The sequence below is a fragment of the Botryllus schlosseri genome, chromosome 1 (genome assembly GCF_051294905.1).
Source record: "Botryllus schlosseri isolate E-star chromosome 1, Bs_hap1, whole genome shotgun sequence".
Lineage (NCBI taxonomy): Eukaryota > Metazoa > Chordata > Ascidiacea > Stolidobranchia > Styelidae > Botryllus > Botryllus schlosseri.
This window is the reverse complement of record NC_137236.1, coordinates 28,888,738-28,915,926: the sequence shown is the minus strand read 5'-3', so window position 1 is coordinate 28,915,926 and position 27,189 is coordinate 28,888,738. Positions and strand designations below refer to the sequence as shown.

Sequence of the window (27,189 nt, the reverse complement as noted above, 5' to 3'; positions counted from 1 at the left end):
ATTAGTATGCGGGCGTTGGCGGCCGTCGACATGAAAATTGAATTTACGATTTGACTCCCGATTTTTAGGAAATTGATTTTAAAGCTATGAGAGATTGAACCGATCTTGAATTTTTCTTCGGGCTAAGCGCGATTCCATGAGACTTCACTTTTTGATTTTAATGTAGTAGCGCCCTTTGCAATCTGAGCCCCTGACTACACAGATGCGAACAGCGGACGAAAATGATCCATCCCTTACAGAAATACCACCTTGGAATCGTGTGCTCCTCACGAAAGAAATTTGTTTCTGGCACGTTTGGGAGATTCCAAAATATTACCACTACACCGACAATCCTGATGGGAGGTAAAGAAATAACAGCATGCAGCAAGGTGACTTATAACAATTGGCCTACCGAATATGCATCATCATTTGTAACTAGCCCTGAATTTTCGAAAACACTCCCTCCATGCAGTCTATCGGTGATTCTGTTCACATGGGCTGAGACAGGATAAATATTTGATAGTAATATGCGAAACTACTAATATTAATGACGAAATCCATACGCGAATCTGAAAATATATTGGCGCGAACCCAGTAACTATTCGTCACATCACCACTAGCGATTCTGATGCGGAGAGTAAGACGATATGAAAAAGTAGATTAATACAAAATTCACCGGAAATGGACACGGACAGTTTAACATGGGTATTAGGTGTCCAGTTAGCTCATTGCGACGATGTCTATGCCCTAGAATTCGGCTGTAGGCTACATAAGCAATCGCAATACGGCGGTGAATAGTAAAAAGGTTGGCCACCCCGGTACTAAACCATCATTTGAAATTACGCGAACGAGGTTTCCTGAAAATCTTTCAAATTTGAACAGCCCTAGTGGACACTATGAAAACCCTGTGTTAGCGAGTTACTAGGGAAATTGTCATGTTATTGGGAAGGTGATGCTCAGACACATGCTTACGTAATTGCTATTTCGTTAATTAGAGAGAATCGCGTTCACACTTCACATATCCTTCGCTTCGACGCGCGCGCCGAGAGATTATTGTATGCGCGCTGGTACGGGTTTGTCGTTCACACGTACGCTCATTATTTGTTTGTCGTGTTCAGGACAGGACGCGTGTGTGAGACAGGTCGATTCTTTTTACGCCGTGTTGGCGTGGCGTTTGCGTCTTCCAATTTCTTCTTCCGAGGCCGCTGTCGTCTTCGTGTTCGCTATCGCTCTACCCGCTACCCGACTTTACACTACGCCTGGCGTTAACTCCTGTTAGGGGATTGTGACAACTTGCTACGTGTTAGACCTACGGTGTCTACGTATCTATCTGCATCTTGTTGACGCTTGTGACTGTATTGTATCTCATACCCTTGTTCAGCTAGCATCCTAAGCGACGGGCGAAATACACAGAGCAGGAGAACTACTAGTTCAAACTATGGCAATCGAAAAGTGATCAGATCAGTAATAATATATGATCTTACCCACCTGTCGAGTTATTATCGCGAGTTCACCAGTATCGACGAATACCGGATAACGGCTCTCCTTTTATCTTTGTTCTGGAGAGCGTGACTTCATGCATGGTATTTGAAACTACCAGCTCTACGATATTCTGGTGACGTCACCGATCAGCGTCACGTCCACTGACCCCGCTTTGATGAGTCCTTTCTCGTCCTTCATCTTTCACATATAGTTGTAACCAATGCAGGCGTTGCGATCGGCGGTTTGTAGGCATAACTCATGCTGGTGCGCACGCGTCCGGTGCACCAGTATATGATGAATATGGTAAAGAACGCACCACATCAGTATAGATGTCGGCTGGCAGGTCGGGCTAGTACCCGGTGCACCACTCCCTCGGCGAGTGTGGGTGTAAGGTTGACGAGATAGTTTACTGTTGTACGTATCGTCAGACAACCCTCATATTGACTGCAAAACGTCGGGAGGGTCGGCCAGGTGTGTAAAAAACTGATTAGGGGTCTGCACGCACGTCTTTTTAATGTTCTTTCCGTTTTGATGCTAGATTGTTCAATAATAGGCCTAGTCGAAGATCAATATGTGGTCGATGTCAGGAAAATATCTGAAGAACTAACCACTCCGTGAACCCTTCATTGTAAATCTTGATCTGCACCATGCCAGTGGAAGAACGATGACATATCACCACTACTACCTTGCATTTCACACCAGAATATCAACAGTTTCAATACCACTGTTTCAATCACTACTATAGCAATAATCGACACAATTCGGTGATAATTACGACACAGATTCAGCGTGTTATCAGAGTAGCTGAGGCCCCTAAAAAAAATCGCCCCTCCAGTTGATGATAGCTGCAAGCTTCTCAACTAACACTTGTTGTTGGATACCATCAGTAAAAAGGGTAAGGGACTTGCAATTCGGAATCAAATATGAAATAGGGGCCTCTACGTAACGGCAGATAAAAAGGGCAGATAAACAGGGGCCTCTACGTAACGGCAGATAAACAAAGAAGATGAGAGAAATATATTCGTATGAGCCCACTCTACTATACCTTGAAATGAGTCAAAATACTTTCGGCTGACCCTCGTCAGGGGTAACGTCAGCAACTCGTGTAGAGAATGGGCAGTAACATTGTGATTCGGGTTCTTAGATAATGGGCAGTAACATTGTGATTCGGGTTCTTAGATAATGGGAAATAACATTGTGATTCGGGTTCATTTAGATAAGAATATACTATTCTACTATTCTCTTGTGTATATATATTGAAGGTCTGCACCTCCAAGAAGTTCCATGAAAAGAAGATGTCTAAAAATGCACAGAAGTTTACTATAAGCGAAGTCTAAAATGAAACAGTCGTCAAACATGCGCCCATCAACGTCGCCGATTGGGTGCCTGCAGTGTCCCAGACTTTTCGGCTTTGTCACTGTATCTCCGGCATGCACGTGGGGCAGCCCAGTCCGCTGTCAAAAGGATCCGGATTTGAGAAACTAGCTATCGAGTGACATCCGAGGTATCGGAGAAGAGTCCAACGGCCTAAATGCGTTGTTCAGTGACATACCACTCGGTTTGGCAGAGCCTGTCGTTGTCTTTCAGTCTCCGCAGCATGAGTGGCTGCTCCAGCTTGACGTTTGGTAATACGCGGACTAAAAATTTGACCGGCTGTCGAGTGACGTCCTATTTTCCAAGTTTTCCTCCATTCTTGTTAGTCACTCCTGCGTAAATATCGTCTCGACATACTGGTTGGCGACCCGACACGCGAAGTACTTACGTTTCGTCAGCCCGTGTTACACCGTGCCTTTCTACGGTAACGAGTCCCGTGCCTTTCTACACTGTAACGAGTCTAATAACCATATTCGCTTTTTCGCGCAATGCGCCTTGCTGACGGATACACCGTTTCGTGAACGTACGTCTCCTTATTCCATGTGTTCGCTTCGCGCCGCAGTGCGCGCACAACCAATGATGAGATACGTCGCAGATTAAATACGGTCTGAGAAAACGTGAGGATCTGCGTAAAAACATTTTGCACCGTACCGATACACGAGACGAACGAAACATGCACACATTTCGTCCTCGGGAATCCGACCGTGCCTCTCCGGGGTTACGAGTCTCTCGAGACTGTCGGTGCCCTTCTTCGTGCACTTGGTCCGCATTTCCCGGGCCTGCGTCTTTGCCCGCAGTAGGTGCAACCGTGATTTTTACACCCGATGTGCGTTAGCAAATGACCGCGTAGAGTACTTGTCCGCGGGAAATATTTCTCGCAAATCTCACAACCATAAGATGTTTTTACTGTAGCGTGCGTGAGTGGTCAATGTGCTTTTTTTTTAGCAAAACGTCTTCCGCAATCCTCGCATCCGTGCTTCTTTACGTCGAAGAGTCCCACTGTGTGTGTATGGAGATTATTTCCTGTTTGAAGGAATCTTCGAACCACGAATCTCACATTCGTGGTTCTTGACATCGGTGTGCGTCGCTAAATGGACTTTAATAGTACTTCTCTTCGCGAACAGGTGCGCGCGAACCGAACATCGATAGGAATTCATCACTATACATACATAATTGGAATGTTGCCGTAGAGTGAGCAGTCGAATATTCTCCACACTATGCAATTGAATGGTAAAGATAAGGGTCATATACCCTTGAGAATCGCTCTTAGGTGCTAGAGCAGGACCGTAGCTGGTGTAGGATGTCCGCGTGTCTGACCTGTTGAGTAAACAAGTCAAATCACAATTATATCAATGTCCGTAACCTGAGTGAAAAATACAATTCAAAATAGTGGAGGTTTTGAGTTAGTACGGGGTTAGTACTTGCATTGGGTTCAGGGTACTCTTATCACGCAATAGAAACTCTTCCCGGTGACTCAGATTAAAACGATGTGACGCATGAAACATATTATTCGAATACAGTATCAATTTTCAATTACCACGGTGCTCGTGAACTCGTTGCGTAGCTGGTCTAGATCATCTACCTCTCCAGCTTCCTAAGCTTGATTCTCGTTCATTGCTTGCAGCGCCTCGACTTGGAGGCCACATAGCCAAAGCCACCTTCAGTATACCGCACACCCACTTCTCGTCATCTCGAAACAAGGTTATGTTTTCTGCTATCGAATCACATCGTGACGGTTGGTCGACAAAACAAAGCAAGCTGCTGCCATTCATTCAATAATAATGTATCAATCGTTAAATTACCTCGGTGCTCGTAAACTCGTTGCGTAGCTGGTCTGGATCATCTACCTCTGCAGCTTCCGAAGCTCGATTCTCGTTCATTGCTTGCAGCGCCTCGAATGGAGGGCAAGTTCATCAATTTAGTGGATAAGCAGTTCTGCATTCAGAGCCTGTCAGAGCAAGTTAGTTGTCAAGTCCCATAATTAATAAACGCCCAGAATCACCTTAACACACAGCCAAAGCCTGCTTCAGTATACCGCACACCCACTTCTCGTCATCTCGAAACAAGGTTATGTTTTCGGCGATATCGGTTGGTCACGAGGGCTGACCGCCCAGGTTTTTTGCTTGCCGTCGTCATGAACCAAGACTCGCGCACGTGAACGGGTTGATCTTTAAAACCCGCACTCCGCCAATTCCAACTGCACCTGGTATTCATGGTCGTAAGGATTATGTCCTTGGCGAAGGCCATGTCACATGGCCCATGTGCGAGACAAGGGACGTCCTCCAACGAACTGATAACCCAGTTCGCCATCTAGCTTCGACAGTCACCAATTGATGACTGCATTCAAGAGGCGGCCCGACGCAGAGTTGATTGGGGCCGGGCACAATGATTCGAGTACTCGAATCTGAATCCAGTAGCAAAAGACGATTTTGTTCGAGTGTTGAATTTGAAGAGCTTCTTGGAGGGACAGAACTCCCGCATAAAATTGTTGAATAGAAGTCGGCTGACACTCGTCAAGAGCTAATCGTCAGCAACTAGACTAGAAAATTGGAAAGAACATTGTATATCAACAATCGTATGAGATATGACGTCACCAGCGTGAAAAGTATCTCAAGAGTGTTCAATGTACTTTTTAAGATGGTACACGAGCTCCTTCTGTTGACAAAACTTGGGCTGATGAATTAATATAAAAGCCATAACTAGAACACGTCAAGATTCGGTGATGGGTAACGACACTTTTCCGCGGTTTAGCATTGAAATACCAACGGACCGGTAGTACGCATTACGCTCAGAGCAATAAATAACTTGACAAGTATCACGCTGTTCACTGCCGCCAAACTGACATTTCAGGTCACGGAAAAGGCCAAAGTCATCATTTATATCAAGTCCAACGCTATCAAGCAAATTATTGTGATTGAACTACTATTCGAAACACCATTTGATTACCAATACACATCTTAGCAAGCATGCGAAAAAATTCAATAATAGCCCGTACTATATCTTGCTCAACTATAGTCTTAACGAAGAACTTCATTCATAATTCCCTTCCATCGCTATAGTCCCCCCTCGCTATAGTCTCGTAAATACTATTCGCCGGTTCGTACTGAATATAATTCAAACTTTACCTGTGCGGCGGTAAACAACATCAGATGATTTATGATAGGGTTACCACACGTCTTTGTCCACTTTTTTTTAAAGTGTCCTCGGAGGACACCCAAATGTCCTCCTCTGTGAGATTTTATCCTCAATTTTGGTTAAATAAATGAATGGCAAAATCGACTTGGATACAGTAAATCAGCACCGAGTAACGGCGATTATCTCCTGTCATTGGAATCACATCGTGACGGTTGGTCAACAAGAAAACTAGCGGCGGCCATTCAATAATACGGTATCTATCGTTAAATTACCTCGGTGCTCGTAAACTCGTTGCGTAGTTGGTCTGGATCATCTACCTCTGCAGCTTCCGAAGCTTGATTCTCGTCGTTCATTGCTTGCAGCGCCTCGAATTGAGGGCAAGATTCATCAATTCAGTATTAAGCAGTCCTGCATTCACAGAGCCTGTCGGAGCAAGTTAGTTGTTTATTCAAGTTAGTCAAGTCCCGTTGTTTATTCAAGTTAGTCAAGTCCCGTAATACGCCCAGAATCACCTTAACACATAGCCAAAGCCTCCTTCAGTATACCGCACACCCACTTCTTGTCATCTCGAAACAAGGTTATGTTTTCGGCGATTATCTCCTGTCAATGGAATCACATCGTGACGGTCGGTCAACAACAAAAAAGCTGCGGCCATTCAATAATATCCGTAAGCATGAAAGAATGTTTCAATACTACCATAGGATACCGCAGAAATTGAAAATGAGCCACGCAATATCATACAACATTTATTGGGTGCTATCGCCGTCGTACAAAGCGCGTGCCACCAGAAACCGGTCGGTACCTTATACCTACGCTTATTGTGGTATAGTTGTTCAAGTTCATTGTTATGCAATATTGTGTTTTCTAACCAACCAATCAACCTGTCGTCAATCTACGAACCGAACTATCAACTCTTTCGGGGTAATCAATTTATCGACCAAATAAAATGTGTATTTTCTGCTGCTATTAGCTTAGTGATATTTATCAAGAATATAATTTGTAATTTGTCGTGAATGTAAGTATGGAAAAACCGCGGACATCTATTCCTATCTGAGGAACCGCGTGGATCCTCCAAAAACGGCCACGGGTCGGCTGGGCTCGCCTTAGGGTCAACAGGACGAACGTCAAAATGAACGCGTAATCAAATTCTACTGCCGTGTGCACTGTTCAGTGTTCAGCTCCGTAATTACCATATCCCTACCAGTTTTGCCAAACACGCGATTTTGCGTTTCTCTTCCTCGCTTGCAACTTCCCGATAAAGATTCCTGAATTCTTGCTCTGGCATGTGATCTGCGGTTCAAATTAAACTGTACATTATCGACACGATACCAAGAATTAGCCATCGTAATGGCGGAGATGGGTAACTGGGATTTGGATATTTGGATACCGGATTCAGGACTTTGACATGATGTGGACTCTGATTTATAGAAACCGGTTCACTTTCGCAGATACCTCGCAGCTTGCAATATTTCGCAGATACCTCGCAGCTTGCAATATTCTTCTCACACCTGCATTCGAGCAGATTGAGATAATATGAGATGCCAATATTTCCGCAGAGAATTTCTGATATGCAAGCGATCGGTCGGTCAACATTTTATAGGCACCGAATGAGAGGGACACAAGCCCTGAACAAAACAGCGCTCATTAATCTCTACAATGATTACGAGTGTACACTTAACACCATTTCGACAGTAGTTTTGCTCTCCAGCGGCTGGGCTCTTGTAGACCAGCGGTGTCTAACATACGGCCTGCATGCCGCATCCGGACAGCGGGATGATTTTATCCGGTCCGCAAAGCAATTCTTAACAGAGCGCTTAATTATTATTCACTGTTGATTGAAAATTGATCACTGAAATATATTCCTTATAAACCTGATTATTTTCAGTCGAGCTGCATACTTCCAATCCAACATGCGTACATTGTACTTGACGCACATAGTTGTGCACAAGTTGAATTGTGATATGGTAATCTTAACGCATTTATAAAGCAAGAGCGCGGGTGGTTTTCTCCTCTACACGGGAACATTCCTTTTCACTATCCTCGCTTGATCTAAACATGGGAGATTTTCTCTACTGAGTAAATCTCTGTAGCCTATGGCTATGGAAGATGCGTCGCAGCACAGATGTAAAAAGTAATCTAGACTCGCGAGTTGTGAAACGACTAATTACCGGTACTTGTTGTCCAAGGTTCATTGTGTGATGTGTCGGTTCAGATCGCTCCCTCTCATAAATGCCCGGTCTCAAATCCAACATCGATGCGTCTTCAAGTTGTAATGCGTCGCTATATGTCCGGATAGATTGGATTTCCGGTTGAACTCTTTTGCACAGACCCGGCGGCATTGCTTTGCTTCATCCCCGTAGTTGGATAGCCATATGCGCATCAAATCGATGTCTTCGCGAGAACTGCACATCACATAGCTGACACCGATAACTTTCCATATCTGCGATTAATATTTTGAGGTAGTGACACTAAGTACCAAAATAAGTACCAAAAAAATTCCAGAGTCTCGAAGGTCAAGTTTTCGAATATAACTTTGGTTTGGGCTAAAAATGTTGTGTAATGTGACAGAGTAATAACTAGGGCCATTTAAAGTCATTAAAGTGATATTTTTTTCTATGCATTAGTAAGTCGTGAAATCATTTTTAACGCGAAAACCACGGCCCTATGGGGTGTATTAAGAAAGTTATAAAGTCATATAAAGTCATATTTTCCTGGTTAGGTCATATTTGAGTTATAAAGTCATATTGTTGTATACTTTAAATCAGGGCTGGCCAACCTTTTCAGCCAACGGGCCACATTCGATCGATGAATGATTGCGCGGGCCACTAGCCGCGCTAAGCGCGAAAATTTTTTCAAGTTCATAGGTCAATAATCTTGTCACTCGACTATATAGCGGGCCTGCTGTATATCGTTGGGCCAAGTTTGCGAGGACTGGGCTATTCGGCGCTTGGACATACCGATATCGAAAGATGCGACCAACATGCGTCAATCATTTCGTGCCTAGGTTTCATAGTCGACGGTCCTACTGCGAGCGCAAATGCAATGTCGCATATGTTGAACGACACTTTGTCTCGTAATCGCGAATATAGTTAGACTCAATTTGATACATTAGGTGTTCTTCCATTTTCACAAAAGGGCATTTTCACAAAAGGGCAACAATATTAAAAACAAGAAATCGAGTGACAAAATGTTGCGCCTAGCTTGTAGAAAATTTTAACCTTCGATAAATCTACCGAAAATTATTCTGCTTTATTGTAGTGAATGAAGATATACCAATATGTAAAAGGCTGATGGCGTCGGAACTGATATTTTAGTCATCACATCTCAAGTGTTGCGGCCTGACCAATCAAATTTTTGGTTGGCATTGCAAGTTCACAATCTGTGCAATCCATTTTTGATGATATTAGAAATTTCGGAAATGACCGCGCGGGCCACGGGTTGGCCGGCCCTGCTTTAAATAAAAAGTGCCAATTTAGGCGGTGAAGCAATTAAGCACTAAGAAAGTAAGGCAATTTCTGATTGAACGAAGGCAAGCTGTAAGGTTAGCTTACATAACATTACAGTCATTGACCTATAAGGTCACACATTGCGTTGTGAGATCACACATTGCATTGTGTTGCTTATATATACATAATATAGACTTTTCCATTAGATTGCTTCATTGTGAAGGAAACGGCTGAAGCCTACATGTCGTGTTTTCATCGAGAGAAAGCAAAGGCGCTTATGCAAGTGTTGAGCGAATTCACCGTTTCAGTACGGATCCACCATCAGTGAATACAAATATATAAAGCTTAACAATGACACTATACGTTGTGTGATGTTATTGGGCTGAAGCTGTAGTATAGGTGACGTTTTAAATGCTCTATTGATCGGCGGAATCACCCGGTTATGCTTGGCCCTTATCAGATGCGTACAACAAATTGAATGCACTTGTAGGCGTTGTTGAAGTCCTTAATAATAACGCAGAAAAGAGGTGGTAATGTACGCACACTCGCACAGGCTGTGCTGGATATGGTATGTCAAAGTCCTTATTGATCCCGCAGAAAAGAGGTGTAAAGAAAAGCACAGACTATGCTGCATATAGCATCAAGCATAGTTTGGATATCATATCCAACATAGCCTGTGCTTACCTTGAACCTCTATTCTGCAGTATCATTAAGGACTTTGACAACTCTTATAAGTGAATGCAATTTGCTGTAAGTATAACTGCCAAGCATAACCGGCCGATTCAGTCGATCCCTAGAACCTTCAATACTTCACTATATACTACAACTTGGATCCAATAAGATCACACAAAGTATAGTGTCATTGTTAAGCTTTATACATTTGTATTCACTGATGGTGGATCCGTACTAAAACGGTGAATTCGCTCAACACTTGCATAAGCGCCTTTGCTTTCTCTCGATGAAAACACGACATGTAGGCTTCAGCCGTTTCCTTCACAATGAAGCAGTCATGCTGTAAAAGCTTCTGTGAAGCAGGTGTTGTTTGTTCATCATGGATTTCGTACCTCAACATGTCCTGAATTAATCTTAAATCATCACCTGCCAAACTACTACTACTAACAATGCGCACTCAGAATCCCCGCCGGTAGCAGACTTCTTGGACACCTGATCAGCAAGCTGCTGCTGCCATGGTTATTTGATTACTAGTCTTCTTGCCGTTCTATGGTCAGTTGCACGCCGTTCTATGGTCAGTTGCACGCCCATTCTTGAGCAGCTACTTTCAAACGCTTTGACCGAAATCTTAACGGCTTTCCTGTAAGCTTCTTTCAGGCTAATTGTTGTTTTTTATCAATAATCTATAGAATGAGACACAATCACGAAGACTTTTTGAGATTTTCCAAATTTTGGACAACCCTACTGCACAATCTACTGGATTTTTGAAAACTACTGGATTTTCGAAAAATGCAACTAGAACTAGGCCCTACTCATTTTTTAAACTTCGCAACTTGAAAAATTCGCAACTAAAACTAAGACTGCTCAATTTTTCGAATGCTCAATTTTTTGAACTCGCAACTATCTATAACCCCTGCTATGAAATATTGCTATGCAATATTACGTTACTAGTTTAAAAGTTTGTTACATGGGCTCTCTCTAGTCTCTGATCAATGCGTTTTCGGTCAATTTATTTGTGATATGTAATAATGAGGTAAAACGCAAAATCAGTCACGCCAGCGTATGGCGAACAATGCGAACATATACAAGACTTCATTGATTTAGTTGACTCTGATTACTGGGTGACTTGAGATTAACTCGAAAATTTTGCTCTTAGTCTCGAGACTAAAACGTGACTCGGGTCAAAAATTAAGTCAATGTGACTTGGTCGTCCCAAACTGGTTTCAATTTCTCGCGACCGGACACATCCCGACAACCTGAGCTACGATGGCTTCACAAGTCTTCCCACAACTCGACTACCAGCGTTAATCAAACACCAAGACAAGAACACGCGTATGTCATGGCAAATTAAATAGCTCAGCCATACCGGAATATCATGGAGTAGCGTCGCGACGCCTCGTTATAACATTTGACCACAAGGTCGCAGATGACTTCGCACACCCTTATTGTAATGATCATCACTGCAGCTTATTGGGAGTCCTATTTGTCTCAAAGAAAAATGCGAAAAATGAAACGAATGTAGTAAATCTTACCATTGCGCGCTCGAAAATGTAGTCGGCTATTGAAGGGTGGTTCGCTTTTCGACTTGTGTCACTTTTTATGCTCGGAGGAAAAGATCAACTGCGCTCTCTTCGAATTGCATAACTCAGTCAAGAGGTGTGCTCTTTCTCGGTGATGCGTTTCCATTTCGGCAAGTCGCAATTGACTCCTCCATCCTCATTGCCATTTCCGCTGCCTTGGCTATCCTAGCCGCTTTTTTGTGACAAATGGGCGTTCTGGCTGTTGCAGGCGTTATACGTAGCCGGTGTAAGTCTGCGAAAAAGAAAGGTATCACAGCAGTTGCTTTGCGAAAAAGAAAGTATCACAACAATTGCCTAGCTTAATTTTCACATTCGAAATGAGATGGATGCTACCGACGAACGTGCTCTAGTCGTGTAACCATCTGCGATTTTGGTTGCATTCATTTTTAAAGATTTCGGTTATAGTCACGAACACCACCGGGATGCATGCTAGAGCGATCATCAAACCCCAATGTGTATAGATCGGTTAATTAATTAATTAATTGTAAGCTACATACACCAGATTTGTAGCCAGACTGGACGCATCCCCTCTGTAGGCAGTTACGGGTTGCATTTCAATACGGAGTGGTGTGGAGATCATTCTGATCGCACCCTGTCTGGTATGTAGTTTCCAAACCATAACTTTGTCAACGAATCTGAGGTATATGTATTCATTGTATCCTCAACCAGGCCAGGTCTAACGGAATGACACAGAGGGTGCCCTGCCCTCGTCGCTTGGTGAACCAGCAGTGCTGAGAGGAAAATGCAACTTAAAAATGAATTGATTGGTGCCAGGTCTATTTTAATATGATGATGAAATATACCAATTATGATAATGGTGCGATACCAATTATGATAATGGTACGATACCAATTATGATAATGATAAAAACTCGGCATGAACCGTCGGTTATCTATCGGCAACTGAATTCTAGAAAAATGAATACACAAATATTAAATGACATGTTAAATACACGAATGTAAATGTGCGCTATGGCTAAATTGGCTCCGTAAATATCGATAGGAAACCAGTAGGCCTACTTCTGTAGTACCTTGCCAATGGACTGATATATGCGAGTAGTGAATGTCAAAATCCCTCAATTTAAACTTGTTACCACAGCGAGGCACCTATGCATCTCGTAAAATTTGATTTCAATAAGAACTATTGAAAACATCCTTGTTCTATCGCACGTCTTCTCGCAGCAATGCCAGGTAACGGTCACAGCGATACCGGATAACTCCATTGTCAAACCTTTCAGTTTCAGCGCTCTCCTCAATCGCCTTGTTCAAATCCGCCAGGCTTTTAGTTTCTTCGTTGAGACTAGCTAGATAGCGAATTCTCGTCCAAACTGTATAGGTAGATAGCGAATTGTCATCCAAGCTGTAGCGAATTGTCATCCAAGCTGTAGCGAATTTCATCCAAGCTGCAGGTGGATAGCGAATTCTCATCCAAGCTGTAGGTGGATAGCGAACTCTCATCCAAGCTGTAGGTGGATAGAGAATTCTCATCCAAGCTGTAGGTGTAGGTGGATAGCGAATACTCGGGTGCCGCGAGCGAACTCTCATCCAAGCTGTAGGTGGATAGCGAACTCTTATCCAAGCTGTAGGTGGATAGCGAATACTCATCCTTATCCAAGCTGTAGGGGGATAGCGAATACTCATCCAAGCTGTAGGTGGATAGCGAATACTCATCCTTATCCAAGCTGTAGGTGGATAGCGAATACTCATCCAAACTGTAGGTGGATAGCGAATTCTCGGGTGCCGTGGCTGTAAGTCATAATGATTAGGTGATTGTGGCGTGGATAGCGAATTCTCGGGTGCCGCCAGCGAACACTCATCCAAGCTGTAGGTGGATAGCGAATTCTCGGGTGCCGTGGCTGTAAGTCATAATGATTAGGTGATTGTGGCGTTGAACAGAAGTTCCGGATATGCCTATATTTACATTGCATAAGTGTAGCCTATATTCTACAGAAAACCAACGGATAACCGTTCTCGCTGCTTGCTTTGATGTGCGTAAAGTCATATTATATCCCAATATCCGGATAGTCAATGGTCATGATTATGCTATACACTACAATGTGGACATCTGCTTGTCACAGGTGAACAAAACAACTATCGTCTTGTTTGTAAAGGCATCAGCTTAGCCACTGATTATACCTTTGTTGCAGAAGTCAACTTGCGTACTTTCCGTTCGGCTGCCGCAGCATTGAGCATGTTTATCCATGATGTGATCGAAAATTTCCTAATTATACCAGCACCTGGATAGCAGACAAATGAAAACTCGGGACTGTATAGAGTAGACGTATGAAACATCTCAATCGCGGAAATCACGTGCTGCCCCTATCCTCCTGAAACGAAACGCAGTGAATAACGGGTGACAACAATCCCAACTGACTAAAGCGAATCGCGCATGGACATTGTTTCGTGTTGAAGACCAGTCTTCCCCCAACTGTTGTTAATACAGCTGCTCGAGACAATAAACCCAGAAATGAAAGCACTGCTTTGGCAGCGCATTCCCGTAAGGGTTGACCGACCAGTGACCACGTAGGAGATAATTAATAATAGCGCAGGGAGTATTATGATTGCCTGTTGATTGCGGAGGTGCTCACTGCTCATGTTCTGCGTAGCGAGGTGTTTAGCAAGGCGTCGGTATTCAGAGAGCGCAACTCAGTGAGTTTGAGCAGGGCTGGAGTCATACTTCGCATTCTATTCAGCTCGACTTCGAGCTGTTCGGTATTCAGAGACTATGTGCGGTAGCTGACGAGCTGAGAATTTGGCAGTCTAGTGCGCGTTTTCTGAGTCGAGCCGGGGGCAGTCTCAAGGCTTTACTCGAACGCTTTGCAGTGCTGCGGGATGATGATGGGCTGTGCACATATATTAATCGGATTTATGATGTTAATGGTATAGAACATTGTACAGTCCACCGAGTTCGATCATTTTCATATATATATGATTTGTGATGCGACGTCCGTCTTGATAGATTGCAATTTTCAGGTCATACCATCTTTGGTTGAAATTCTTCGCATTTCAGCTTCGGACCACTCTATGCATGCTGCCGGCAGCATAAAAAATTTCAACACTGAAAGAGAGCGACATGCACCTTGCCAATCTCAAGAATTTACTTGCTTTGTCACGACATTCTGGTCGAAATAATCAGCTTTCCGATTGTGAATATTCAGTGACTCTCTGCTGTGAGCTTGACCCACAATCACACAACATCAAGAACGGATTACACAATATGCAAGTAGTCAGCGAATGATGCTTATTCAACCAATCAACGCAATTGATATAAAGCATACATCGCTGACTAAATGTAAAAAATCTAGCAGGCTCTCGGGATTCATCTTGATTCAATATGTTTGTATCATAAAAACCAAATCCGTGCGATTGGAGTGTTGGCTACTGTACAACTTGATCATGGGGTAATATCAGTAGCAAGTATAGAAACCCGTTCTACACTCCGCTCAATATCAATGTAGCAATACTCACACCCCGAATACATTGTCCGGGCTGGCGTAGACCGTCCGTTCTACACTCCGCTCAATATCAATGTAGCAATACTCACACGCCGAATACATTGTCCGGTCTGGCCTGGACCGTTAAGTGCTCGTCGAAATTGTTGACAAGGCGACGAAAAATATAGATTTGGGGGGATTATCGTACAGCATTTGATTGCTCCAGTTGATACATTAGGTTTGATGACGTTCAAAAAGTCATGTGTACTTCCGCAATGTGACATAATGTGGCATATATCGTCGCTATAGTTATTGTGTACAGCAGTGGTTCTTAACCTTTTTTGTCTTCGTGCACCCCTTTTTAGCCATCACGGACCCCCGCGGACTGCCCAAATATTAACTGTTGGCTTAGCGATAAACAGCAACAAAATGTATTTTCTTGAAAATAACATCAGTTTATCTATGTAGAAATTGGGTAGACTTTCATTGTTTGAAAGCGATTTCTGTAGCTGCATTTCTTGAAATACGTGATCATGTTTTGAAAATCCGCGCCATCGATTTGGTATGCCTAATGCCAGTGTTCGATCATCATGTTCCTCTTTTTAGGCATTCTCGCTCTTTTCATTACCTTCCTTTGCGCGATGAGCACAGTGACGTAAGGTGTCGATTACGGTTCAGGCCATGGTAAGCTTCATATATTTCATTCTCATCATCGTCAGCTATATGCAGCAACAATCATTACTCCGTATATATGTGAAGCTGCGTGCATAAAAGTGGTACTATCCAGCGATAAAGGCATCACTGTCCACTTAGGGTGGATTTTGAATTTTATGTAGGGGCATTCGGCTTCAGGATTGTGAGGAAAGTACACATGCAATCGCCAATTTTTTTCATTTCAATGGCAGAATTGCAGAGTGTAAATCAGGAGTTCACAAACTAGGAGCCGCGACCGCAATGGGGTCGTTTCCTAATTCTTTAGGGGTCGAGGGGACAAAAATTACATACCAATTAGTATTACAAGAAATCAAATTAACCGAATGTTATCGGCGGCTAATTTCTGAATTTTAGTTCATTAAATAAAATTAAAAAGTACGTTTGAGGGATGCGAAACCGGCAAATAAGGTATCAGATCAGTCCCAGCGTCAACTATAAAGATTGAAATGCCGGGTAAATAGAAATCATGAGGACTGTATGATTTCGCCTTCCAGGAAAAATACACGTTACAGAGTTTAGCCTTCCAGGAAAAATACACGTTACAGAGTTCAAAGTGCGTCTTTACTTCCTAGCAACCCCCTAGACTGGCACATGGGCCCCCTGGGTTTCCCGGGGGCACAGGCTATAAACCCCCGATTCAAACTATTTCATTTAACTTAGTCCGAACTACGTGTATTTCAATTAGAATGACAAAATGGTCAAAGCTCATCGTGGTGGGAGCTCCTTGACATGTTGCAGATGCGAATTAAAAATTGCGTGTGACCAATCTTCACTACGTACTCGAGAAGCTGCGTTTCAATTTACAATTGAAAAGATTTGATAAAAATGTGGAAAACTTGATACATGCGCCCTAACCTATTTAAACGGAATGCACTCCATTAATTCTTATCAGAACATATGGCATTTGAGGCTAAATCAGTGGTTCTCAACCTTCTTGACCTCGCGGGACCCTCTCAAAGAGCGAAATAGTTCACGGCCCAGTGGCCCCTGGCACTTCGATAACCCTAAGCGGCGAGTTTTCACCTTCCCAAATGCTATAATACGTGGGCGAGTTGGTGGCCTTCCCCTGCCTAACTATGCTCACAGTTTCTTACAGAAATGCACAGAAAAAGACCCAGCCGAGGAGGAATTCACGGAAGATAATGAAAAAGAGCGATACATCGGGCATTAGGCAGACGGTCTTTCCAGATCGAGACACCGTATTTGAACGTTTCGATGTCCTCCCATCTGCCCATTACATCGCACTGTACATTGTGTGTCATGAGCGAGTAGAAAATAACAGAACCAGCGACAATGTCATCGTCATAATCTGTACTTCTTAATTCTATTACATGTCGACCTAATTTACCACTTCTTCAAGCGGCACCCATGGGCGTGGGAAAGGCCTCGCAATTGCTGTCGCTCATGGTTTAATGATTAGTTTCCGCCAAACACAGTTGCTAAGCTCATAGGAACTGTGAGATATTGTCATGACAAAGACTCCGAATTATGTATATCACCAAATCCACTTATCCGCCGCGGTCAAATTCGTGTAGCCCATACGACACCTAAAATATACCCCTGGAGTTCATGAAATTAGGCCACTACGCTGTTGTATTAGTCATTTTAAGATCACAATTATTTCCCATCGCTGGTATTTTGTTTCATAATAGTCGATTGCACTATATTCTTATAAGTCCTTGTAAAGCACAGCATCCCAGCTATCACAGCATTAATCTAAGCTGGTAATTATTTTTTCACAGTTGGAATTGAATGTCTGGGATTAGCCGTGATACGAATTTCAAGCTAAACGGACAAAGAATGGAATGGAGTTCATTGTTTCGCAACCCACCCCAGCTTTTCACCACACATCCAGCTGAGATTTCAAAGCTTACTGTCTCAACGCGTCGTATATATATCGCTTCGAAAACCTCTGTCATATCAATATTGAGAAAGGTATAATTCAGCTGCAAGACGATTTCTTCTCGAGTGTGCTGCGTATAGGCAACTCCTCCTTCATTGGCAATGTTTTGGTTCATGGCGGAACGTCCTCGCGAGTTGAACGATAAATATAAGCGTGAGGTTCATTTGAAAGCGTAGGCCTCGACGCATGCGTTGTTAGCGATTGCGCATGTTATTTGCTAGTCTTGATTTGAGGACGTTTTTAGAGCAATCAGTTCGCCAATGTAACTGCCCTTATTTTGTATTCGGGTTTTCCAATTATTGTGATTTTATGATTTTAGTGATTTTGATTGTTTGATTACTGTTCAGTGTTCAATTATCTTTTCGCTAGTACTATAAATTGCATGCGTTACTGCTGGTCGAGCTCCATTCTATCGAGCATGAGACGGGCAACCACTATTGCGAGTCTCGCTTGAAGCATCTTCTTTTGACCAAGATAAACCGCATTACTGTTCATTTGGATCGATTGATTATATTGAGTAGAATAGAAGACAGATACGCAACGTTTGCCGATTTCCCTATAGAGCAGAGTTACCGCAACAGACAGGATTCGACGCCTGCTAAATCGGCGCTCATTGGAACTAGAGTGCCGCGTCGAAACATACTTAGTAGTAGCCTACCTGCATCCACACTTGTGAGGCAGTTTTCTATTAGTAACTTGATTTTTATCCTACGCTTGTATTTTGTTAGATAGTGTCAGTATACGCGGGTCATAAAATTCTAAAAGTGACCAATTGTCATCTGTTGTCTTTTACGTGCTGCTACATTCTGTTTCCTGTTGTCTTTTACGTGCTGCTACATTCTGTTTCCTGAAGTATTTAGATTTATCGTTTGTTAAAGCCTTGTCATCACAATAGCAAAAGGATGATGAACGATGCACGCTATGGATACGCAACAGGTACCTGATGTTCGCTATTCCGATTTTTTTTTATCTAATGCCTATACGTCCTATATTATACACGGCATTGACGATTGACGGCGGCACCACACTATAAGTCCTTGGTTCTCAACCGGGGGTCCGCGAGACCTCTAGATAAAATAAACTGCGTGAAATATATCCTGTCGTGGAGCACAAAGCCCTAAAATAGGCTATAAGCACCAACGTCGTGTGTTGTAATAATAATATTACTAACATAAACACTGTTTCATAATAACTTCAAGATGAAATGCTAGATTAAAATGAGTAAGCTGGACGTGATATGTTCATTAAATATATGTTTCTTCATCATGGTGCGATAAATGTTGTGAGCACACCAAAAGTGTCGTCTGAAGCGTTCCTGGTTAATACATTAGCCTCCATCCATCTTTGTGGAAAGGGATTCTCGGCACTCGTTCATATCACCGCTTACTTCAAGAAATATCGCTGCAAAATTAGCAAAAAAATAATAAAAGTCTACCCAATTTCTACATAAATAGTATGGTGTTATTTTCAAGAAAAGTCATTTAGTGGCTGTTATCACAAGCCTACAGTTTATATTTGCACAAGACAGATGACGGTCCCACCATAATTGTGCTAAATTTGAACTAAAACTTTAGGGGGTCCGCGAAGGTCCGTCACGGTGAAAAGGGGTCCGCGAAGCCAAAAAGGTTGAGAACCACTGCTTTAAGTCATAAGTCACATATCAGAGCTCAAGTTGACTTTGCCTGCATGCTCCATGTGTACTCTCTGCACATTTGTAACTTGGAGTTGAGTAGAAGCATATGGATTCTTTGCCCATATCTTTGTATAAATCGAAATGAACTTTCGAAACAACTGCAAGTCCGAATCATGTCAAAGTTCTCAAATACGGTATACCGTTACATGAAATCCAAATCCCTGTTTGCTCATCTCCGCCATCATGATGACCTCCGCCATCATAATGACAAATTCTTGGTATCGTTTCGATAATGTACATTTTAATTTAAACCGTAGATCACATGCCAGGGCAAGAATTCCGGAATCTTTATCGGGAAGCTGCAAGTGAGGAAGATAAACGCAAAACCGCGTGTATGGCGAAACTGGTGAGGCTATGGTGATTACGAACTGCACACGGCAGTAGAATTTGAGTACGCGTGTATTTTGATGTTCGTCCTATTGACCCGAAGGCCGGCCTAGCGAACGCGTGGCCGTTTTGGGGGATTGATGCGGTTCCTCGTATAGAAATAGGTGTGTGCATTTTTTCCATGCTTACATTCACGGCAGTATAGAAATAGGTGTTCGCATTTTTTTCATGCTTACATTCACGGCAAATTACTAATAATAGTCTTCATAAACCTTCATTACCACTAATCGGCGTATTATGAGCAACAGAAAAGACAAATTTTATTTCGTTTCCTTATTTCAAAGGAGCTAGGTCGATAAATTGATTGCCCTGATAGTGTTGATACTTCCGTTCGTAGATTGATTGGTTGGTTGATTGGCTGAGAAACACATTATTGCATAAAAATGAACAACTATATGCTACATTGCTACATATATAGTCAGGTCCCGGTTTCTGGTTGAATGCGCTTTGAACGGCGGCGATAGCTCACAATAAATAGAATAATATGGTGTGGCCCATTTTCAATTTATGCGTTATTCTACGGTTATTAGTGTAACATTCTTTTATGTTTGAATTTACGGAACATTCCCGCCGTGGAACGTTCTGTATTATTGAATGGCCGCAGCTTGTTTCGTGTTGACTAACCGTCACGATGTGATTCCATTGACAGGAGATAATCGCCGAAAACATAACCCTGTTTCGGGATGACGAGAAGTGGGTGCGCGGTTTACTGAAGGAGGCCTTGGCTGTGTGTGAAGGTGATTTTATCGTAGTATGAGACCTTGACTAACGTGAAAAAACAGCTAACTTGATAATATGAAAATTTTATCGTGAAAAGGGAAATTCGAGTCCTTCCATAAATTTCCAGCATCCACCCGATGAGACATTGAGTAAAAATGGGTCAACAAAAGTATTTCTTGAGTAGTTGAGTATATTTTCCCTACTTCTACTCTGTACTCAACATGGTTTTAGACTATACTTTCACTTCTTCGTGATCAATGTAATTGTCATAAAATTGTCAAAATACGGGGTGAAAATGCCTCGGAAATGTTTCTTTACCACTGCATCTATTTGTGGCATCATCTGTCATTCTGTGTTAGTCGTGACGAACGCGTCTTTCGCTTTCAATTTCTGAGGTAGCGAACCTGATAATTTGCTGGCAAAATTGTGCGACCCCACCACCGAATCAATTTCCAAAAGTACCTTTCAAACCCTAATTTCATTAGAAGTAGTGTTGACATCGATTGAATATCTCTACCTCTACTTCTAATTGAGATTGGATTAACGTTATTACGTCTACTCTACATGCGTAGCAACGCAGACTTATACTCTTACAGACTTTGTGAATACAGAACTGCTTGGTAACTGAATTGATGAATCTTGCATTTAAGCCGAGGCGCTGCAAGCAATGAATGGGAATCAAACTCCAGAAGCTGCCGAGGTAGATGATCTAGACCTCCTACGCAACGAGTTTACGAGCACCGTGGTAATTTAACGATTGATTCCGTTTTACAGTATTATGTTACATAAAACGAGAGTGTACAGCTGCACACATTAGCGAATCAGTGATAGCGAATTGCATTGCCATATTGAGAAGTGTCGCACTAACCGCAGAAGATCAAGTAACAACGTTGTTTCATGCGTCACATTACACGTGCTATTTGCATAATCTAATCCGGTGATACAGGCTGATATAGGCTATTTATCTATATATCGATATATCCCTGAATCGAGTCTAAGCCATCACCACAACCCAGTCCAATGGCCAACTAGCAACCTAATATAATCGTAGCCTATCTTGGATTGTTCGTCACTGGAATGATAAAATTTGCATTACCACCATAATTCCCACCATGATTTGAATTATTTGACACTCATAATAATGCCATTGTCATTTAACACTCAAATGAACTGTCACACAGTTCATCGTCTACGAGAAAATGAGCATGCTGTCTTAGAGACACCCATTCACCTTCCTCAAGGCCTCGTCATACTTAATATGCTACGGTAGCATTTTCTGTAGATTTCGCATCCAAATCCTAATTTGACTATGAATGTTCCGATACAATGAATGTTCTGCGATCCATAACAACCATTTTTTCAATTTTTGTTGAGCGATTTATGCAATTCTGCACGTGTTGTAATTTAGGCCCAGTCATCGTTACAATTGTGATGATTGAATGATTACATGATTGTGACCCGTTCTTGACTAACTATAATGTGAAATGGGTTGAAAAACAGGCCATGCATGCGGATATCGTACGCCAGCTACGGTCGCGCTCTAATGTTGAAGATGATGCGAAACAGAATGGTAAGACTTGTATATATTTATACTCTTCCACTGTCTATTGTTGATGTCGCTTATGTTTGACGTAGATGTATGAGGGCTTTGTATCTGTGAAACCTGAAGCGCGTGGGTCGAATACGTTTATGGCCGGCGAGAAAATGTCAATTGTGAATGTTGGGAGACTCGTGAAATGGGTTTTTAGTTAGCTTATGGCCTGATACTATTATTACGACACGTCACAGTCGTCCATGGCGACTTGAGGCCTTGTGTTTGTGTACCGCGATATGGTTTTCGATATTGTTCAATGTCCATATAGTGTCTTTAATTTTAGCACTGTTGCGGACGACTTTCACGCTTATTCATCTTAGGTCTATTTGGCTGTCTCTGTAACTGTACAACTGCCTATCGATGATTTTTATTTGTATATTTATATACATAAATATACGGAGAAAAGCAGTTATCGATGAATCTTGCATTTAAGATGAAATGCATCGACCGAAAACGGAGGGTCATACTTCAGACGCTGCGGACGAAGAGGAGCTGCCCAATGAGGATACGAGCGACTCGGTAATCCGACGATTGATAACTTTTTAGAAAATTGTTATAGGAATCGTGGATTTATATCCACTGAATGACGGGTAATTTGAGTGGCATGTAGAACAATATCGTTTCAATCATATGGGTGGCAGGAAAAAGTTGTTTCGTGCGACCCAGTATCGCGTTCTATTTGCATAATCCAGTCCGCTGAACCTAACAGAAGTGGTAACCCACAACCCAATATAATCATACCCTATCTTGAAATATAATTGTAACTCAAATGATATACACGGGCTTTGCCATAATTGTAATTTGTATTGTTTGCTTAACAGGCCAGACACGCGGACATCCTACGCCAGCCATGGTCCCGCTCTAGCACTGAAGATAGTGATTCTCAAAATGGTATGGCTCTTATATTTACCATTTATTGTATATTGCGAAGAATATTCGACTGCATAGTTGATAGCTTATGTTTGCCCTAGTAAGTGAGCGTGTAACCGGCGCCGCGTGAGCCCAAGCATTTGCGGACCTCGAAGAAATGCCCATTTGGAGTGTTCGTGGCTTGTAAAATGGGTTTCTGATTTAGCTCCTATAGTCTGATACGTTCTGGCCAACTAGAGAAGGGTTGTTCTGTTCGTTCGTACGGCACATGGATATCTAGAACTGGTACGGCAGCGTAAATTCGGTGCTTACTAAATGCCTACTGAATTAACTAAATGCTTACTACTGATTTCAAAAATCCACATTACTGCTGTTCGGGTCCGCGGCGCCATCTTGGACAAGCCAACATAGATTTTGACTATCGTGCCGATTATCTCTTTTGTTCAGATCAATCCCGCCCACAAGAAAGCGTGGATGGTGCAACGGAATGTTCTTGTGAAGAGGAGCAAAGCTTTTGCTCCTGCTTCACTCATGCGGTAAGGCTACTTGTGATATGGTCATTGATACCAGTATGCTCCGTGGGTGAACTATAAATGTACGCAATACGCAAGTTGGACCTGCTGCAGTTTGGCCGTAAATCTATAACGTTTATGAGGGATATAGTTTTCAATTAACAGTGATTAATAAGGCGTTTAGTAAGACGTTCAATGTGAAAAAATGATAACCGCATAAAATAGTAGGAAAATACGTGATATCGGCGCTATTGCTGCCGGCTTAAAATCCCGATATCGGCCAACCTCGAGTCGACAACCACGTAGTCCCTATTTCTTGTAGTTTCGATCTTCCACGGGTCGCTTGGCCAGTTATCGGCCTTTCATTATATAATATCATCAATGTTGATCTAGACTAGCCTACTGTATAACTAGCTATATGATTTCTCGTGTCGATATTATGTGGGAACGATTGGGATCAACGTACTTTTCTGAAGCCGTACCGAGGAGCCGCTTTGCTTGGTTTCGCTTTATCTACGTGTGCTAATCATCGTGCTGCAATTTAACAGGAGGACATTTCTGAAGGATGTACCATCGTACAAGATGAAGTCGATCGGTTAAACGGTATGTCATCATCCATACTTCCATGGTGTCCATAGCCGGATAATGTGATTGGTTTACGTTTCGGATCGTCTGACGTGCATCAACTTAGAAATGGCTATTATAGAATGGGACCTCCTGACTATCCGTGAGCCTCGGAATATTCACGTTGTCAGCTTTGTACTTGTATTTTCTATCACTGCGCGTGACTAAAATTGTCGACTCGAGTTCACGGTCACAGAACTTGAGGATTTTGATGACTCAGTGACAATTTGGCCCTGCGATCCTTGAATATGGTGTGAATCATGTTCACGTACGTGATAAAATCTTGCATTGGCATAAGAGTGAGGGAGTGAAAATTGCGTAATACGAAATCACAATGTGCAAGTCGAAAGTCTTGGAGGCGTATTTTGCACTCTGCTACACCACTGTACACTGTTTCGTCCGTAGTACCAATAATATGCATTTGGATTTAAGCCCGCGTGCTGGAGCTTGAAGCCTCGCTGGACGCCGAACGTGAAAAAGCGAAGCCCGCTTTCGCTGACTGGGGATTAGCGGTAAGGCCAAGTGCATTACTGTATCATTTGTCGCCTGTGAGCTGGGGGTTATTACAACCCAGCCGATATCCGTCTCCGTTGAAATATCGGTATCAGCAAACTACTGTTGGAATTTTTGTATATCCAACGGTACTATACCTTTCCTCCGGTTATTCCCAGAGAGAGGTTCTTCAATACTATTGCATTAATTTATCCGGGGCATAACGAGTGGACTTCTTGGAGAAATGCTGATTAGTTGCGTTTCATGAACTGCTACTTTGCCTGTTTGACTGAAAGTATTTGTTGCCAGATTAGTGTTTGATTGTAAACAAATGAACTTACTGCCGCCAGTTGAAAAGTTCCATTCGATTTTAATATTCGCATAAAATAACGGCAATGTCGGAAAAGTGTGTTGTATCGTTATCGATTCGGAATAATTCTGATATCAACTGGACTTTAGTTCTGATAGTTCTGAGAGCGCCATGTCTATGTTTCCTGTTATATATCCACCATCATACCCCGATGTCTCATCTTCAAATACAATTGTGGAACCCAGTCCCCCGGAAGCCAATGACCTCAAATAATATTACATACATATTAAAGGACCGTTCTGGTACCGTCGCGACCCAAAATTATACCCTTCGCGACCTATGTTTGGGTCGCGACCCATACTTTAAGAACCACTGGTCTAAAAAATGCAAGGGTCCATAATCTTCATTAATTTTCGATTATATAAAGTCCATAACATAGCGGGTAGTGGGCGGGCCTCTGGTCTGGAATGCCAGGGCACCTGCTGTGGTTCCTGTTGTCTGTCTACAACAGGGGTGCCAAACTCAACTTGGGTCGCGACCCGGATTCACAAGTTTGATTGCTCGCGTGCCGGACCAGCCTAATGATTCCAATATATTACCTCAAAATCCATACAGTTGTTTTCCAGTAGAATGCTTTATTATAAACGCTATATCAAAACAGTATTATATATATCATGGATCATGTGAGCTTCATTCGAGCAACATCGTTATTCGCAAAGAATGGAATGGAATTGGCAAACATTCGAGGATTTGCCGATTGAATGTATCTGCAAGAATCCGGCCACTAGAGAGCTTAAACCATAGCGTCGGAATAGCATCCTGTTTAAAACCGTCTAGTCTATTTTTGAGCGGGTAACTGAGACCTGACACTATAGCCTCGTGGTAACGCTATACACTCGGATGAAGCCGATACGCCCTCTTTCTCCTTCAGTGCTTTATAATGTTGACCTACTTGTCGCTTGTATTTCAGAGATTTGTTGCTGAAAAAATGACAATGTTGTTGCAAGCTGGAAGGACTCTCTGGAGATAGTCGGGGCGAAAGGGGCCATTTAGTGTACCTAATAATTTTTTTGATTTGATTTTGAATACAAAAGACTGATTTCGAGTAAACTGCGTTCGTAAGATTTAGTGAACCTGACGAAAGTAGAGGTGACTCCAAATAGAAGGAGGTTGGATTTTTCTAATGTGCCAAGAAAGCGTTAATTTATCATGTGTACACGCGCGAATGCCGATAATGCGAAACAAGCTTTCTGATGTTGACGAGCTCACCCAAATTGTCGTCGACGATACGCAAGGACGAGTAGAACTTACTATGTCGTATATTTCATCTCGATAAGTCGTATATTTCATCTCGATAAGAAGTCGAAACCGTGTTAGGCTTCCATTGCATTATGTTATATTTAGGCGCGGGTCGCGAAAGGTTATTAATCAGGTATTAAGTAGGGAAAGTTATTATTGCACTCGGAATCTGGGAAAGTCGCATTTAATTTTAATGAAAGTTGCATTTATATATTTTTTGATATATTAGGGCAGGGGTTCTCAAGCTAGGGGTCGCGACCCCAATGGAGTCATTTGCACATTCTCGTTGGTCGCGAAGACGAAAATGTAATACCAATGACTATTACAAGAGTAAACACATATTTTCATTTTTCAAAATAAAAATAAAAACGATCCTGGGCCTGGGCATTTTACGGCCCACGGGCCAAATACGTACTATTCGTGGGAAGTGCGGATAACATTTTGAAGAAAAATAAAATCCGTACCAAAAGACCCTACTTCATGTTGATTTACAAAATAATTTGGATTCACCTTCGAGCTTTTTCCATTTTGAAAACATTTGTTTCACTTTTTGCAAGAAACCCGATTATAAGAATGCGCATCAAATCATACATCGTGCTATGGCAATTATCTTGCGTGCCTAGGGTTGCCGATCCATGGCGTAATCTGTATGCATAATAAAGTAGATATAACATGGATTAATTTAAGTCGGTATTACGACATATGCACGCAGTGATTCGGCTGAGGCTGCGAGAAGACGAATTCGGTAAACCTGACAGTGAAATTACCAACACAACAGGACGATTTTTCCAAGCTACACAAGCCAAGCTGTAACATCCCATACATTGTGGTCTCCTAATTGAAGGACGTGTCTATGAGGTGGTGAGATTAAAAATAGTTCACATTGTTTCTTGTCCACCATTGTTTAGAATAATTACGTGGGATAAATATGATATTTGTACTTTGATTATAAATTCTTAATTGCCTAATA

The 27,189-nt window shown here is 42.4% G+C and overlaps 2 protein-coding genes across 3 annotated transcripts in view; one reads left to right on the top strand and one right to left on the bottom strand.

The window, feature by feature from the left end:
• The window catches only part of LOC145435071 (microfibril-associated glycoprotein 4-like), a 489,059-nt gene that overhangs the window by 338,028 nt on the left and 123,842 nt on the right, over positions 1 to 27,189 (bottom strand). The window lies entirely within an intron of this gene.
• On the top strand, positions 18,548 to 26,030 carry LOC145435123 (uncharacterized). 2 transcript variants are annotated; one of them, XM_080312406.1, is made up of 11 exons: positions 18,548 to 18,654; positions 19,669 to 19,757; positions 20,448 to 20,535; positions 21,169 to 21,263; positions 22,019 to 22,088; positions 22,546 to 22,631; positions 22,934 to 23,003; positions 23,430 to 23,518; positions 24,043 to 24,097; positions 24,551 to 24,630; positions 25,891 to 26,030. In XM_080312406.1, exons 1-11 carry the CDS (start codon positions 18,621 to 18,623, stop codon positions 25,948 to 25,950), a joined length of 816 nt encoding a protein of 271 aa, XP_080168532.1. In that variant the 5' UTR covers positions 18,548 to 18,620; the 3' UTR covers positions 25,951 to 26,030. The 2 variants fall into 2 exon arrangements, with proteins under 2 accessions (XP_080168532.1, XP_080168525.1); XM_080312399.1 differs by lacking the exon at positions 25,891 to 26,030 and having other exon boundaries at positions 24,551 to 25,175.

What these genes read in the sequence shown, in the direction of transcription:
- LOC145435123 (XM_080312399.1), top strand. Translation starts at nt 18,621, where the DNA reads ATGATGAACGATGCACGCTATGGATACGCAACAG. An exon ending in CCGCGTGTATGGCGAAACTG is followed by an intron (nt 19,758 to 20,447) that starts GTGAGGCTATGG and finishes TTCCATTGACAG; the next exon opens with GAGATAATCGCCGAAAACAT. An exon ending in ACGAGTTTACGAGCACCGTG is followed by an intron (nt 21,264 to 22,018) that starts GTAATTTAACGA and finishes GTTGAAAAACAG; the next exon opens with GCCATGCATGCGGATATCGT.